Here is a 17,772-nt window from a genome sequence, read left to right as displayed (position 1 = left end):
CAGACACTCCCATCCCAGAAGCCACAACCAGACAAACCGCTAAGGAGTTTACGTCTCTCACTGAGATCTCACGGACAGGTGACAGTAATACAAGGACCAGCCAGGAAACAACCTACCTAACTAGCAGAGACACAGCTTCCTCTGAAAGAGCTACACGTTTGACCCCGGCCGTCAGCAATGCCCCAGTGTCCACGGCTACAGCAGTGACCACAGGGGCTCCTGGCTCAAGTGCTCCAGCAGGGACAACCCCCACATCTAGCAAGGTTTTTTCCAAAATACCTGAGATGTTGTCTACAGGGAAGCCAGATTCTAGGGAGGGAACCAGCCAGGTTCTGACTGCATCCAACCCTGGACATCACTTCTCCTCTCCCAACGGCCCCCCTGTAGGAGACAGCATGATACCCACCAGCTCTCCTCTGCTGTTGTCCACCTCAGGTCCTGGTGATACATCACGGATCGGCACAGTCTCAGACCACACGGTCACCTCCTCCATGCACACAGAAACCACGGCAAAGACAGGGCCCAGTTCGGCTTTCCCTATGTTCCAAACACTAACTGATGCAGAAACTAGTGCCAAAAGAGTCAGAGGTACCACTTTCCTTCTAGGCCACCCATCTCCATCAGGGGAAGGGACAGCAAGGACTGTCATGCTTAGTACATCCCCTGATGCCACAGACTCACCTAGCATCACAACAGCCAGCACCTTGGTTTCAGAAGTTTCAGCTGGTCTGGCCACCCTCAGCATCACCCAGGTTCCGGGAGTGAACACCACATCCCCTCCCACCACCTCCGTCTCAGAAGAGACCAGCACTCACCCGTCTATGACTGAGAAACATACCAGAGAAACTTTGACAGCACCTGTGGCTCCGTCTGTGACCTCTGCTCCTGGAAGGGAGAATAATTCGGCCACCACCTCTGCCCCCTCCCCAGGCTCCAGTTCTGCAGACAGCAGGGGGACAAGCTCAATTCAGGTCTCAAAATCCCATCCCGGATGGGAGCTCAGAACACCACACACCACTTCTGAAAGACACAGCCCCAGCACAACTGCCCCTGAGAGCTCAGACACCTCCAGGACACTTGATTCCAGCACCCCAAGGGAAGCATCATGGACCAATGCAGGTACAAGTGAACCCTCAACTGAACCCCAGCCCACTTGGGAGACAGAGACAAGTTCTGGAGAGGAGACACTGACCAATGAGACAGGCCGTATCAGCACCTCCTATGATACCTGGGTGGATTCTGAGTCCACTGAGCCAAGTATAAGCTTCACTGAAACAGCATCACCTGGAGAAACAGCTTCAGACACACCCACCCTAGAAGCCCCAACCAGACAAACCACCGAGCAGTTTACGTCTCCCACTGAGATCTCTCAGACAGGTGACAGCGACACAAGGACCAGCCAGGATACAGCCTACCTAACTAGCAGAGACACAGCTTCCTCTGAAACAACTACACATTTGACCCCGGCCGTCAGCAGTGCCCCAGTGTCCACGGCTACAGCAGTGACCACAGGGGCTCCTGGCTCAAGTGTTCCAGCAGGGACAACCCCCACATCTAGCAAGGTTTCTTCCGCAATTCCAGAAGTCTTATCTACAGAGAATCCTGATTCTGGGGAGCCAAGCACCTGGGTTCTGACTCCATCAACCTCCAGACACCATTTTTCCTCTCATGAAACCAGCCCTGCAGGAGATATCACGAAAAGCACCAGCCCTCCTCTGTTGATGTCCACTTCAATTCCTGATGATACAGCATCAGGGCTCGGCACATCCTCAGATCTTAAGTTCACCTCCTCTGTGCACACAGAGACCCCTGAGACCACAGCAAAGACAGAGGCCAGCTCGGCCTTCCCTCCCTCCAGGGCGCTCAGTAATGCAGAAACAGGTACTGAAAGAGTCAGAGGTATGACTTCCACTCTGCTTCTCTCATCTCTATCGGGCAAAGGGGCAAATGTGTCCTCAGGCTTTGCAACTCTCTTGATATCACAGGTTCACCCACCCTCCCCACACACACCCCCTTCGCTCCAGAGGGGTCAACTGATCCTCGTCCTCTTAACCTTGTCAATATTTCTCAAAAGAAATCCACTTTTCTCTCTTCACCCCTTCCTCCTATTTATTGTTAATACTGTTGAGTTGCTAAGTCGTGTCTGACTCTTTTGTGATCCCGTGGACTGTACCCACCAGGTTCCTCTGTCCATGGCCTTCTCCAGGCAAGAATCCTGGAATGGGGCGCCAGTTCCTTCCTCAGATGATCTTTCTGACCCAGGAATCGAACCTGTATCTCCTGCATTGGCAGGAGGATTCTTTCCACTGAGCCAGCTGGAAAGCCCCACCTACTGGAGAGGAAAGCAAGGGAAAATTTGAATCTATCCGTGTCTTAACCTGAGACTCCTACTTGCAGTTTAATCACCACCTAGGTCATCACCTCTGCCCCCTACCCACCGCTTCCTCACCATGGAAACACACAGCACACGTTCAACTCAGTTTTCTTCATCCCACCTAGGGAGTTAGCTCAGAGACACAAGCAGTGCCTCAGTTACAACCTCCACCAGGACAGCCCTTCTCGCCCATCTAGGATTTCTGATTTGCTTCTGCAGCAGAGATATCCAACAATGGCACTTTTATTTATTTCACTGTATGTCTAAACATATTTCACTGTATGTCTAAAGAATCTAGCCAGCGACCAGTTTAATTTTTTATTTAATAATTTATTTATTTATTTCTGACTGTGCTGGGTCTTTGCTGCTGCAAGGGCACTTCTCTAGTTGTGGCGACCAGACACTACTCTTTAACGCAGTGCTCGGGCTTCTCGTTGCTGTGGCTTCTCTCTTTGCGGAGCACAGACTCTAGTATGTGCGCGTTTGCAGTTCCTGGGCTCTGGATCACAGGCTCAATATTTGTGTTGCAGGGACTTAGTTGCTCCCAGGCACGTGGGATCTTCCTGGACCAGAAATCAAACCTGTGTTGCCTGCATTGTCAGGCGGATTCTTAATCACTAGGCCACCAGGGAAGCCCCAGAGACCAAGTTTTGAACTTCAGACAAGATAACGTTTGGGCTTCCCTGCTGACTCAGCTGGTAAAGACTCCGTCTGCAATGCGGAAGACCCAGGTTGAATCCCTGAGTTGGGACGATCCCCTTGAGGAGGGCATGGCAACCCACTCCAGTATTCTTGCCTGGAGAATCCCATGGACAGAGGAGCCTAGCAGGCTACAGTCCATGGTGTTGCAAAGAGTCAGACATGACTGAGCGACTAACAATTTCATTTCAACACTTTCAAGATGATGTTTCGCACCAACCACTATTTCAGCCTCTGCCTTTTCCCTCCTTGCTTCTGTGGTGGTGCCTAGACTTAATTCTCCAACAACGACCCCCATGGAAAGGACTTCTCTTAGAGAAGCACCCATAGCCACACTCACAGCAGAGACACAAGTGGCCTACTCACTGTTCATTCTCTAGCTCCCACCAATGTAAAATCCACAAGGGGCTCTGAGTGTGAAAGATGGGAACAAGCCACTTGCCCATTGGAACCACATCTCCCTCTGAGACATCTACAGATTTTTCTTGGCCAAGAACAGTGTCCTAAACTCAACATTTCCGTTTCAGTCAGTGGGTGCTTCTAGCTCCAGCCCTCAAGCCAATCAGTTGGCACATTTTCTTTTTTTTAAATTTTATTCATTTTTTGAGCTTTTTATTTTGTATTGAAAGTGAAAGTTACTCAGTCATGTCCAACCCTTTGTGACCCCATGGAATAGTCCAGGGAATTCTCCACACCAGAATACTGGAGGGGTAGCTATTCCTTTCTCCAGGGGATGTTCCCAACCCAGGGATCGAATCCAGGTCTCCCACATTGCAGGTGGATTCTTTACCAGCTGAGCCACCAAGGAAACCCAAGAATACTGGAATGGGTAGCCTATCCCTTTTCCAAAGGATCTTCCCGACCCAGGAATCAAACTAGGGTCTCCTGTATCGCAGGCAGATTCTTTACCAGCTGAGTTACCAGGGAAGCCCATTTTGTATTGGTATATAGCCAACTAAAATGTGATAGCTTAGGGGAACAGTGACGGGACTCAGCCATACATATACATGTGTCCATTCTATCCTAAACTACCCTTGCCTCCAAGCTGCCATGTAACATTGAGCAGAGTTCCCTGTGCTATACATTAGGTCCTTGTTAGTTACCCATTTTGTCAACTTATTTTTTAGTTTTTATCTTTTTTAACACCAAAAACATTTTGTGTTGGGATATAGCTGGATTAACAAACAATATTGTGATAGTTTCAGATGAACGGCAAAGGGACCCAGCTACACATATACATGCGTCCATTCTCCCCCAAACTCCCTTCCCATCCAGGCTGCCACTTAACATTGAGCAGAGCTGCATATGCTATACAATAGCTCTTTGTTGGTTTTCCATTTTAAATATTGCAGTGTGTACATGACCTTCCCAATGTCCCTAACTATCCCTTCCCCTGGCAACCATAAGTTCACTTTCTAAGTCTGTGAGTCTCTTTCTGTTCTGTAAGTTCATTTGAATCATTTCTTTTTGGATGATACAAATAAGAGATGTCATATGATATTTCAAATGGCATTATTTAATTCTTTTTAATGACTGAGTAATATTTCATTGTATATATGTACCACCTTTCTCTTTCTTTCCTTTTTTTGCCATGGGTCTGGCTTGTAGGATCTTAGATCCCCAACCAAGGATCCCGCCTGCACCCCTGGCAGTGAAAGTGAGACCTAACCCCTGGACCACCAAGGAATTCCCAGTTGGCACACTTTCTGATGCACTCTATCATTTGACCCCTGGTGGGATTACACTTTCTGGGATTGGAACCAGCCCACCTCTGACTCCACAAACAGTTGCAATTCACTCATCTGCGCCTGGCTCTGCTAGAAGCAACCAGGTCTGTATTTCATCCTCATCTCCTTCAGTTCTCATTTACAAAGTCACAGTGACCATATTTTTCAGTAGGAGAGTCACCACAAGCATGTTAAAGGATAAAACTGAAACTAGTAAATGGGAACAGTTCAAGTTACCTTCTATGACTTCCTTATCACCAAGGCATATCCCCACAAGTGTTGATATACGGAAGCACACCTCTGATCCCCATGGGTATTCCACCTCATTCCCTCAATGGAGTTGTCAGAAGGAAGAGTCTATGCCCCTAACATCTACCTAATTTTAATTTTATTTATTTATTTATTTGGCTGAGCTGTGTCTTAGTTGCAGCATGCAAACTCCTAGTTACAGCATGTGAACTCTCAGTTGCAGCGTGTGGGATCTAGTTCCCTGAGCAAGGATCGAACCCCTGCACTCTGCATTGAGAGCTCTGAGTCTTAGCCACTGGACCACCAGAGAAATCCCCACCCACAGAACCTAACCTTTAATCAACTAACACGTCCAACTTCAGCCTTCACATACCATTTCCGAGAATGCCAGAACCACCAACCTCTTCTCCTGCGCCCGGCTCTACTAGAAGCAACCAGCTCCATGTTTTGTCTTCATCTCCTCTGATCACACTTACAAAGTCTCTGCAGTATCCTTCACCTCCCCTTTCAGTTTCCACTTATCTCATAGGTTCATTCTACTATCTATATGCAACTAGTGACATCTTTAGCATCCTTGAGCCCAGATTCAGGTCTTTCCAGCCAAAGCCTAGCTTTTCCCTCCCCAGCGGTAGAGTGTGTGTGATAATAATTATAAAAGAATGATAAAAGAAAATGACAAAATGAGTAATCAAGAAATATTTTTATATGTTAACTAACCAGATATAATAACTCCAGATATTCTTCTGATTTTACTTATGTGGAGTCCAAACCATAGGAGTGAAAAATTAAATAACGGTGAATTCACACATTATAAGTGATGGAGGCACTTCCCTGATTATCCAGTAGTTGAGCCAAGGGTGCAGGTTCAATCTCTGGTTGGGAAAATAGGATCCCACATGCCACAGTGTGGCCATAAATAAATAAAGGAGAATCTAGTGTTTTTTAATTTTACTTATTCAGTGGTTTGTTTTTGGCCATGCTGGGTCTTCGTTGCTGTGTGCTGGCTTTCTCTAGATGCAGCAAGTGGGGGCTACTCTCTAGTTGCGGTAAATGGGCTTCTTATTGTGGTGGCTTTTCTTGTTGTGAAGCACAGGCTCTAGGCATGCAGGCTTCAGTAGTTGCAGCTCCCAGGCTTTAGAGCACAGGCTCAGTAGTTATGATGCATGGACTTAGCTGCTCCATGGCATGTGGGAAATTCCCAGACCAGGGATCAAACTTATGTCCCCTGCATTGGATTGCAGACTCTTAACTACTGCACCACCAGGGAAGCCCTCAATATATTTTTTTAAGTGATGGAGACATACTATCACAAATGTTTTTGCTTGAGGCCAATACATTCAGCAGTCCCATTATTTTCCACAATTAAGACCCAGGTCATATTGTGGATTTGATTTCATGCCAATAAGAGAATTATTCCTTCCAGAGTGCCTTCTCAGAGGCAGATGAGGCTCAGTTACTGAGCCAGGATCTAGCAAGAGCATTTCTTGTGGACGTGCATCTTAAGGGAATGGGAGACTGACACTTCTGTCCCCTTCTTCCTCAGGGTCAGTGGCAACCACCACCATGTATCTGAGGGACAAGGAACCTGGAAGCACTACACGGCCAGTGGGTAGCTTCACATCTCTGGAGACCATCAGTCTGGGTATGTGTGGTCATATTTTGGTACATAATGCTTGAGTCTTTTCTCCTGGTCTTTGGAGTAACAGGCTTCCCTGGTGGCTGAGCAGTGAAGAATCTGCCTGCCAATATAGGAGATGCAGGTTTGATCCCTCAGTCAGCAAGATCCTCTGGAGTAGGAAATGGCAACCCACTGCAGTATTCTTGCCTGGAGAATTCCATGGACAGAGGAGCCCAGTAGGCTACAGTCCATGGGGTCGCAAAGAGTCAGACGTGACTGATGACTAACAGTTTCACTCTGAAGTAAGATAATTGATTGCCTGTGTTCCAGATTCTAGTAAATAATCACAACTTTCTACTTTTGTACTCAGAGGCTACTGATACTCATTTTTAGGGAGATTTCTAATCTCACCTCTAACATGAATTGCTTCTGTTTGGTAATTTATATCCACAAGACCCAATTGCTTCCACTTAGGAATGAATACAGTGACTCTACAAGTCAGCAGACAAGTATGAAGGGCTTTCCTAAAACAGGCACTATCTATCTTATAGATCAGGGGTTGCCATGAGCAGGAAACATAAAAGTGAGATGCCATAGGTTTATTTTATAGGACAATTAGTTGCTAAGATGATTATAACATAAAGTGAAAGAATTCTTGTCCACTGTTACAACTTTCAATACATGGCTTGTAGTTGAGAGGAGGTATTCACTTAAAATGCTTAGAATGATACAAAACTTCACTGAGAGTTTGTCTAGGACATTCTTGAAAGTTTATACTTTTATCATTTTTTTTACATCTGCTGTTTCTTTGCAGTAGCTTAATGTTTGAAATTATTTTGTGGAATTTTTTTAGTAAATATTCAAATGTAACAATAGTGTCTTTTAAATATCCCCAAGCCCATGAGTCTTTGAAAATATTTTTTATATATACAGTAATGTTATGTGTAAATATATAAGTGGTACAAGTTTAAAGGATGTTAATGTTCCATATTTTTTCCTGATATATTGTCTAATTGTTTACAGTTCTGAAGAATTCTAATAAAAATATAAATATATGATAATAATTTTACATTATCAGATAATGTCCCTCTGTGCTAGAAGATAAAAGGTTTCTGTTCTTTTTTGATGAGAGAAGTGAAAGTGTATAAAAATATATAGGAAGAAGGGAACTTTCTTGGGGGTACAGTAGTTAAGAAACAACCTGCTAAGGCAGGAGACACAAGTTCAATCCCTGGTCCAGAAAAATTTCACACACCATGGGGCAATTAAGCCTATGCGCCACAGCTGCTGAAGCCCAAACACCCTAGAGCTCATGCTCCACAAGAGAACTCACTGCAATGAGAAGCCCAGGCACCATAACTAGAGAGTAGCCCCTGCTTGCTGCAACAAGAGAATGCTTACATGCAGCAGTGAAGACCCACCATAGCCAAAAAATATTTGAATAAATAAAGAAAAAGAACAGAATAAACTCAAACTATCAGGAAGGAAATAAAAGTTTAAAAAAGAGGAGTAATATCTTCCCTTGTTCCATAGGAAATAGTCAATGAGTCAGCTCAATTCTGATTCTTAAGACAATTGAAATGGACTTATCCACATGGCTTGGCTCCATAGGAAGGACCATAATGAACATGTATGCCCTTTTGAGCACATGTCCCACCAGCCTTCAAGACTCTGCAACCAGCTTTGTTATGATCACCAAAGTAACCGCAAGTTGGGCCTTCCCTGGCAGTCCAGTGGTTAAGACTCCACGCTTCCACTGCAAGGGTCATGGGTTTGATTCCTGGTCAGGGAATTAAGATCCCACATGCTGAGCAGTATGGCCAAAAAAAAAAAGTAACCAAATGTTCAGTGACAGATAAATCTGAACTCAGAACCATGATATGGGTCAGCTCCAGGGTCATTCCTTCCATTGCCCTGAGTAAAAAGACAATGACAACTAAATAACAGCTATAATACATAGACCTGTGGGTGATACTTATTCCTCTGCTAGCCCCAGGTCAGAGCAGACAGCCAGAAGTGACCTGACACTGCGTGTCTCCTCTGTGGATACAGACATAGCTATTACCACCTCCAGAGCCTACATTATTTCCACCTTGGGCTTCTGGTAGATCAGAAGACTCAACCACTATAAGCCTTATCAGTATTACAAGAGAGACTACTGGCTACTTCTCTTTAAAGGGGCGAAAGTCTGAGTACATCACAGGACAGAAGACCATTGAAACTACATCTCTCTCCACCTGGGGCCCTTTCTGTGACATCATTTCCTGCAGAGCTAACAATCAAGGGTGGGGACCTCACTCAGGAGGTCATCACCTCCAGTCCCAAGGGAGCAAGGTCAGTTTCACCTTTAATGCCTACCCCACAGAGGAGGCTTCAAAACCACACACAGCACCCAAGCACCAGGGACTTCTCCATGGACTTCCACAGGCACAGCTGACCACTTACATGATTTTCCTGAGGTCAATAATACAGGAAGAACATCATCATCCTTAGCAACAGCCACAGCAACAGGATCTACCCATCATTCTTCAATTTTCACTGGAATGATTCTGGCTGCTCTATAGTCCCCTTATTCAGATAAAAATCACTGACCTCAGCACAAGACTAGAAGCCTTAAGGCCAAGGAACATAAGCACATCTGCTCCCACTGCAATTTTTCCTGATGACCAGGAGGTGAGCGCTCTGAGATTTCAGGTACAAACTCAACTCCCTAAGGATCTGAAATAACAGCCTTCCCTGTTTTCATTACTTCTCTTGAGCTGCCAAGTGCATAGACTGACATAATGGCTCCCCTTCAGCCTTTATGCCTGATGTCTCCACTTTGGATTTGGCCCCTAGAAGATCTGTGTCTTCAGTGTCTATAATAGGTTCAGTTCTTGTTGGAACCACAAGATCTCAAGGAGTCACCTCAGGGTCCAGTGATAACTCATCTATCTCATTGCTGCCATTCCCTCCGAGGACCATGACAGATGGGGTCACGTTGCCTCAGACAAACAGTAGCACTGAAGTGTCCATCACCGGAGATCTTGTTCTCACCAGTGGAGAGCCAGAGCAGAGCTCCGTGCTCTCTCCCATCAAGACTTCTATATCTTCGAGACAGAAGTCCACAGTTTCAGTGACTCTTCCTGGAGAGATCACATCTCCAGTGAGAACCCTAACCCTCAATTCAGGTGCCCAGGGACAGAGTCTAGGGGCTCCTATATTGGAGATGACAGATCCATCCATCTCTAGAAGTGAAGTACAGACAACTTTGACCACACAACTGACCACAGAAATAGCATCAGTCTCTTCCATCTCCCTGGAGACAATCAAGGAATTCTCTCACTTTCCTGGACTGCTGAAGACCACAGAGCTTGTGGGCACAAGCAAAGAATCTGGGATCGAGAAATCTCCAATTTTGATCAGTAGTTCACATGATAGACTGGCCATTTCCAGGACCACCCCAGACACAGAGATGAATCATTTGACAGAAGCAGCAGTGACCACTCATCAGACTATCAGTTCTGGTTCTGAGCCATGTTCCTCTGCCCTTGCACTCTCAGTGCCTCACAAGGCCATTTCTTCAGTGGTTACTACATCCACTGTGGAGGCCACCAACCTGTCTCAGACATTTTCCACTTATCCTGTGTCTACCAGGACTCAGGAAGAACCTGTTTCCACTGAAACCTCTGGGCCAAGTGAGACCTGCTCAGCCATAGAGAGAAGCATGATCCCTTCTCAGATGTATGGCATTGCTACTACTGATGTCACCAGGAATGTGTTCACACCTCTGGACAGAATATGTAGCCCAGGCCCTACTCAGTCCTTGGGGATATCCAGTATCTTCAAAGGAACCAATGTCAACAGTTCTACCTCCTCTTCCAACAGTTCTACAACAGAATCTTTACATATTACCTTTACAACATCAACAGGTCCCACTAGGATGAAGCCTGGAGATGCAGTTGTTCTGGACAAAACAATGACAGATTTCTGGGAAGGGATACCCTTGGATATGACTAAGATGACTGCTCCTGTGAGCAGGGGTCCAGGGACACTATCATGGAGAAGCTTTTTCTCTAAAGAAGAAACCAGGTTTCTCTTTTCCCCAGTCTCTTTTCCCAGCTTCATCTTACCTTCCTCCAGTTCCTCTGAAGCACGGGAACCCCCAGTCCTCATGTCACTTCCTCCCGCTTCAGAACCGACACCAGTCACATTATCCACAAACATTCAGTCTCAGAAAACAAACACTTTCCCAAGTACTGGATCCCCAGAAGATTCCTGCTGGTCCCTGAGCACTGCTACAGGAGAGGATAGGAACCCTGGGATGACCACTGTGGACATCACCACTTCAGTGGCTAAGGATGAACCACCAAAGGTCCCCATATCTGGCATAGCTGAGACCTCACTTACCAAGGAGAGGTCCTCTGGTGCAGAGTTCAGATCCGCTCCAGTCCCTGACAATTCCACCCCATTTACAAGTAAGAACCCTGAATTCCTTTGCATTTAAATTCTAAGCTTTTGTGGCTGTGACTGAATGGGAGAAGATGGCTGTCAGGGATTGGCTTTAATACCTCCTAGGCAGAATCTACCTTAAAAAATATTTATGTATTTAGCTGTGTTGGGTCTTAGTAGCAGCACATGGGATCTTCATTGAGTCATGCGGGATTTTTTCATTTCAGTGCACAGACTTGCTATCAAATACCATATAATATCACTTATATGTGGAATCTAAAATACAACACAAATGAGCATACCTAAGAAACAGAATCGGACTTACAGTCATAGAGAACAGGACTGTGGTTGCCAAGTGGGCCAGGGTTGGGGAGGGAAGGATTGAGAGTTTGGGATTAGCAGATACAAACTACTATATATAGGATGGATAAGCAACAAGGTTCTACTGTACAGCACAAGTAACTATATTCAATACCCTGTGATAAAGCATAATGAAAAAGAATATTTAAAGGAATATATAATATGTATAACTGAATAACTTTGCTGTATAGCAGAAATTAACACAACATTGTAAATCAAACATACTTCAATAATTTTTTTTAAAAAAGGAAAAAATTATGTTCTTTTTTTGGTCAGAAAATTATTTTCTTGAAACCAATCAGATGAGAAGTCCCCACAATTAACAAAGAGTTTTTCGTCCCTTATGACCATCTTGAGGGTTTGATTATTTTTTTTTCCATTTATTTTTATTAGTTGGAGGCTAATTACTTTATATCATTACAGTAGTTTTTGTCATACATTGAAATGAATTAGCCATGGATTTACATGTATTCCCCATCCCAGTCCCCCCTCCCACCTCCCTCTCCACCCGATCCCTCTGGGTCTTCCCAGTCCACCAGGCCCGAGCACTTGTCTCATGCACCCAACCTGGGCTGGTGATCTGTTTCACCCTAGATAATATACATGTTTCAATGCTGTTCTCTTGAAACATCCCACCCTCGCCTTCTCCCAGAGTCCACAAGTCTGTTCTATACATCTGAGTCTCTGTTTTGCATATAGGGTTCTCGTTACCATCTTTCTAAAGTCCATATATATGTGTTAGTATACTGTAATGGTCTTTATCTTTCTGGCTTACTTCGCTCTGTATAATGGGCTCCAGTTTCATCCATCTCATTAGAACTGATTCAAATGAATTCTTTTTAATGGCTGAGTAATATTCCATGGTGTATATGTACCACAGCTTCCTCATCCATTCGTCTGCTGATGGGCATCTGGGTTGCTTCCATGTCCTTGCTATTATAAACAGTGCTGCGATGAACACTGGGGTGCACGTGTCTCTTTCAAATCTGGTTTCCTTGGTGTGTATGCCCAGAAGTGGGATTGCTGGGTCATATGGCAGTTCTATTTCCAGCTTTTTAAGAAATCTCCACACTGTTTTCCATAGTGGCTGTACTAATTTGTATTCCCACCAACAGTGTAAGAGGGTTCCCTTTTCTCCACACCCTCTCCAGCATTTATTGCTTGTAGACTTTTGGATAGCAGCCATCCTGACTGGCGTATAATGGTACCTCATTGTGGTTTTGATTTGCATTTCTCTGATAATGAGCGATGTTGAGCATCTTTTCATGTGTTTGTTAGCCATCTGTATGTCTTCCTTGGAGAGATGTCTGTCTGGTTCTTTGGCCCATTTTTGGATTGGGTCATTTATTTTTCTGGAGTTGAGCTGGAGGAGTTGCTTGTATATTTTTGAGATTAATCCTTTGTCTGTTGCTTCGTTTGCTATTATTTCCTCCCAATCTGAGGGCTGTCTTTTCACCTTGCTTATAGTTTCCTTTGTTGTGCAAAAGCTTTTAAGTTTCATTAGGTCTCATTTGTTTATTTTTGCTTTTATTTCTAAAATTCTGGGATGTGGGTCATAGAGGATCCTGCTGTGATTTATGTTGGAGAGCGTTTTGCCTATGTTCTCCTCTAGGAGTTTTATAGTTTCTGGTCTTATATTTAGATCTTTAATCCATTTTGAGTTTATTTTTGTGTATGGTGTTAGAAAGTGTTCTAGTTTCATTCTTTTACAGGTGGCTGACCAGTTTTCCCAGCACCACTTGTTAAAGAGGTTATCTTTTTTCCATTGTATATCCTTGCCTCCTTTGTCGAAGATAAGGTGACCATAGGTTCGTGGATTTATCTCTGGGCTTTCTATTCTGTTCCATTGATCTATATTTCTGTCTTTGTGCCAGTACCATACTGTCTTGATGACTGTGGCTTTGTAGTATAGTCTGAAGTCAGGCAGATTGATTCCTCCAGTTCCATTCTTCTTTCTCAGGATTACTTTGGCTATTCGAGGTTTTTTGTATTTCCATACAAATTGTGAAATTATTTGTTCTAGTTCTGTGAAAAATACCGTTGGTAGTTTGATAGGGATTGCATTGAATCTATAGATTGCTTTGGGTAGTATAGCCATTTTGACAATATTGATTCTTCCAATCCATGAACACGGTATATTTCTCCATCTGTTTGTGTCCTCTTTGATTTCTTTCATCAGTGTTTTATAGTTTTCTATGTATAGGTCTTTTGTTTCTTTAGGTAGATATACTCCTAAGTATTTTATTCTTTTTGTTGCAATGGTGAATGGTATTGCTTCCTTAATTTCTCTTTCTGTTTTCTCATTGTTAGTGTATAGGAATGCAAGAGATTTCTGTGTGTTAATTTTATATCCTGCAACTTTACTGTATTCATTGATTAGCTCTAGTAATTTTCTGGTAGAGTCTTTAGGGTTTTCTATGTAGAGGATCATGTCATCTGCAAACAGAGAGAGTTTCACTTCTTCTTTTCCTATCTGGATTCCTTTTACTTCTTTTTCTGCCCTGATTGCTGTGGCCAACACTTCCAAAACTATGTTGAATAGTAGTGGTGAGAATGGGCACCCTTGTCTTGTTCCTGATTTCAGGGGAAATGCTTTCAATTTTTCACCATTGAGGGTGATGCTTGCTGTGGGTTTGTCATATATAGCTTTTATTATGTTGAGGTATGTTCCTTCTATTCCTGCTTTCTGGAGAGTTTTAGTCATAAATGGATGTTGAATTTTGTCAAAGGCTTTTTCTGCATCTATTGAGATAATCATATGGTTTTTATCTTTCAATTTGTTAATGTGGTGTATTACATTGATTGATTTGCGGATATTAAAGAATCCTTGCATTCCTGGGATAAAGCCCACTTGGTCATGATGTATGATTTTTTTAATATGTTGTTGGATTCTGTTTGCTAGAATTTTGTTAAGGATTTTTGCATCTATGTTCATCAGTGACATTGGCCTGTAGTTTTCTTTTTTTGTGGCATCTTTGTCTGGTTTTAGAATTAGGGTGATGGTGGCCTCATAGAATGAGTTTGGAAGTTTACCTTCTGCAATTTTCTGGAAGAGTTTGAGTAAGATAGGTGTTAGCTCTTCTCTAAATTTTTGGTAGAATTCAGCTGTGAAGCCATCTGGTCCTGGGCTTTTGTTTGCTGGTAGATTTCTGATTACAGTTTCTATTTCCTTGTTTGTGATCGTTTTGTTAAGATCTTCTATTTCTTCCTGGTTCAGTTTTGGAAAGTTATACTTCTCTAAGAACTTGTCCATTTCTTCCAAGTTGTCCATTTTATTGGCATAGAGCTGCTGGTAGTAGTCTCATGATCCTTTGTATTTCAGTGTTGTCTGTTGTGATCTCTCCATTTTCGTTTCTAATTTTGTTAATTTGGTTCTTCTCCCTTTGTTTCTTAATGCATCTTGCTAATGGTTTGTCAATTTTGTTTATTTTTTCAAAAAACCAGCTTTTAGCTTTGTTAATTTTTGCTATGATCTCTTTAGTTTCTTTTGCATTTATTTCTGTCCTAATTTTTTTACGAGTTCTTTCCTTCTTCATTTCTTCCTCCTCTAGTTGCTTTAGGTGTAGAGTTAGGTTATTTATTTGACTTTTTTCTTGTTTCTTGAGGTAGGCCTGTAATGCTATGAATCTTCCCCTTAGCACTGCTTTTACAGTGTCCCATAGGTTTTGGGTTGTTGTGTTTTCATTTTCATTCATTTCTATGCATATTTTGATTTCTTTTTTGATTTCTTCTATGATTTGTTGGTTATTCAGAAGCGTGTTGTTTAGCCTCCATATGTTTGAATTTTTAATAATTTTTTTCCTGTAATTGAGATCTAATCTTACTGCACTGTGGTCAGAAAAGATGACTGGAATGATTTCAATCTTTTTGAATTTACCAAGACTAGATTTATGGCCCAGGATGTGATCTATTCTGGAGAAGGTTCCATGTGCACTTGAGAAAAAGGTGAAGTTGATTGTTTTGGGGTGAAACGTCCTATAGATGTCAATTAGGTCTAGCTGGTCCATTGTGTCCGTTAAAGTTTGTGTTTCCTTGTTCATTTTCTGTTTAGTTGATCTATCCATAGTTGTGAGTGGGGTATTAAAGTCTCCTACTATTATTGTGTTACTATTAATTTCCTCTTTCATACTCATTAGCGTTTGCCTTACATATTGCGGTGCTCCTATGTTGGGTGCATATATATTTATAATTGTTATATCTTCTTCTTGGATTGATCCTTTGATCATTATGTAGTGTCCATCTTTGTCTCTTTTCACAGACTTAATTTGAAAGTCTATTTTATCTGATATGAGTATTGCAACTCCTGCTTTCTTTTGGTCTCCATTTGCGTGGAATATTTTTTTCCAGCCCTTCACTTTTAGTCTGTATGTGTCCCTTGCTTTGAGGTGGGTCTCTTGTAGACAGCATATATAGGGGTCTTGCTTTTGTATCCATTCAGCCAGCCTTTGTCTTTTGGTTGGGGCATTCAACCCATTTACATTTAAGGTAATTATTTATAGGTATGGTCCCGTTGCCATTTATTTTGTTGTTTGGGGTTCACGTTTATACCACCTTTCTGTGTTTCCTGTCTAGAGAAGATCCTTTAGTATTTGTTGAAGAGCTGGTTTGGTGGTGCTGAATTCTCTCAGCTTTTGCTTGTCTGTAAAGCTTTTGAGTTCTCCTTCATATCTGAATGAGATCCTTGCTGGGTAGAGTAATCTAGGTTGTAGGTTATTCTCTTTCATTACTTTAAGTATGTCCTGCCATTCCCTTCTGGCCTGAAGGGTTTCTATTGATAGATCAGCTGTTATCCTTATGGGAATCCCTTTGTGTGTTATTTGTTGTTTCTCCCTTGCTGCTTTTAATATTTGTTCTTTGTGTTTGATCTTTGTTAATTTGATTAATATGTGTCTTGGGGTGTTTCGCCTTGGGTTTATCCTGTTTGGGACTCTCTGGGTTTCTTGGACTTGGTTGGCTATTTCCTTCCCCATTTTAGGGAAGTTTTCAGCTATTATCTCCTCGAGTATCTTCTCATGGCCTTTCTTTTTGTCTTCTTCTTCTGGGACTCCTATGATTCAAATGTTGGGGTGTTTCACATTGTCCCAGAGGTCCCTGAGGTTGTCCTCATTTTTTTTTTATTCTTTTTTCTTTTTTCCTCTCTGCTTCATTTATTTCCACCATTTTATCTTCTAACTCACTTATCCTATCTTCTGTCTCTGTTATTCTACTCATGGTTCACTCCAGAGTGTTTTTGATCTCATTTATTTCATTATTAATTTTTAATTGACTTTTTTTTATTTCTTCTAGGTCCTTGTTAAACATTTCTTGCATCTTCTCAATCTTTGTCTCCAGGCTATTTATTTGTAACTCCATTTTGTTTTCAAGATTTTGGATCATTTTTATTATCATTATTCTAAATTCTTTTTCAGGTAGATTCCCTATTTCCTCCTCTTTTGTTTGACTTGGTGGGCTTTTTTCATGTTCCTTTAGCTGTTGGGTATTTCTCTGCCTTTTCATCTTGTTTAGATTGCTGTGTCTGGAGTGGGTTTTCTGTATTCTTGTGGTCTGAGGTTCCTTTTTATTGTGGAGGTTTCACCCAGTGGGTGGGGTTGGATGATTGGTTTGTCAAGGTTTCCTGGTTAGGGAAGCTTGTGTCAGTGTTCTGGTGCGTGGAATTGGATTTCTTCTCTCTGGAGTGCAATGGAGTGTCCAGTAATGAGTTTTGCGATGGGTCTCTGTGTTAGCTGTGACTTTGGAGAGCCTGTATGTTGACACTCAGGTCTATGTTCCTGCGTTGCTAAAGAATTTGCGTGGTATGTCTTGTACTGGAGCTTATTGGCTCTTGGGTGGTGGTTGGTTTTGGTGTAGGTATGGAGGCTTTTGGATGGTCTCTTATTCCTTAATGTTCCATGTAGTCAGGAGTTTTCTGGTTTTCTCAGGATTTGGGCTCAAGTCTCCTGCCTCTGGATTTCAGTTTTATTCTTCCAATAGTCTCAAGGCTTCTCCAACTATACAGCACTGATAATAAAATTTCTAGGTTAATGGTGAAAAGATTCTCCACCGTGAGAGACAACCAGAGAGGTTCACAGAGTTACATGAAGAATAGGAGAGGGAGGAAGGAGATAGAGGTGAGCAGGAGGAGAAAAAGGGGACTCAAGAGGAGAGAGACAGATCTACGCAGTTATCTGTTCCCAAAGTGTTCTCCGTAGCCCAGACACCCACAAAGATTCACAGAGTTGGGTTGGGAAGAGAAGGGGAATGGAGGAAATAGAGGTATTCTGAGGTAGAAAACAGAGAGTCAAAAGTGGGAGAGTATCACCACACTCCTGAATAGA

At 42.8% G+C, this 17,772-nt stretch overlaps 1 protein-coding gene across 1 annotated transcript in view; it reads left to right on the top strand.

Annotated features, from left to right (window-relative positions):
• The first annotated feature begins 8,960 nt into the window (after positions 1-8,960).
• LOC110144094 (mucin-16-like) overlaps positions 8,961-17,772 on the top strand; it is a 52,980-nt gene continuing 44,168 nt past the window's right edge. The window contains 1 exon segment of the mRNA XM_020903944.2: positions 8,961-11,124. Coding sequence (XP_020759603.2) covers positions 9,471-11,124 — 1,654 coding nt within the window. The 5' untranslated portion in view covers positions 8,961-9,470.

The sequence above is a fragment of the Odocoileus virginianus genome, chromosome 3 (genome assembly GCF_023699985.2).
Source record: "Odocoileus virginianus isolate 20LAN1187 ecotype Illinois chromosome 3, Ovbor_1.2, whole genome shotgun sequence".
Taxonomy (NCBI): Eukaryota; Metazoa; Chordata; class Mammalia; order Artiodactyla; family Cervidae; genus Odocoileus; species Odocoileus virginianus.
The sequence above is the reverse complement of the archived record's forward strand: the minus strand, read 5'-3'. Positions and strand labels throughout refer to the sequence as shown.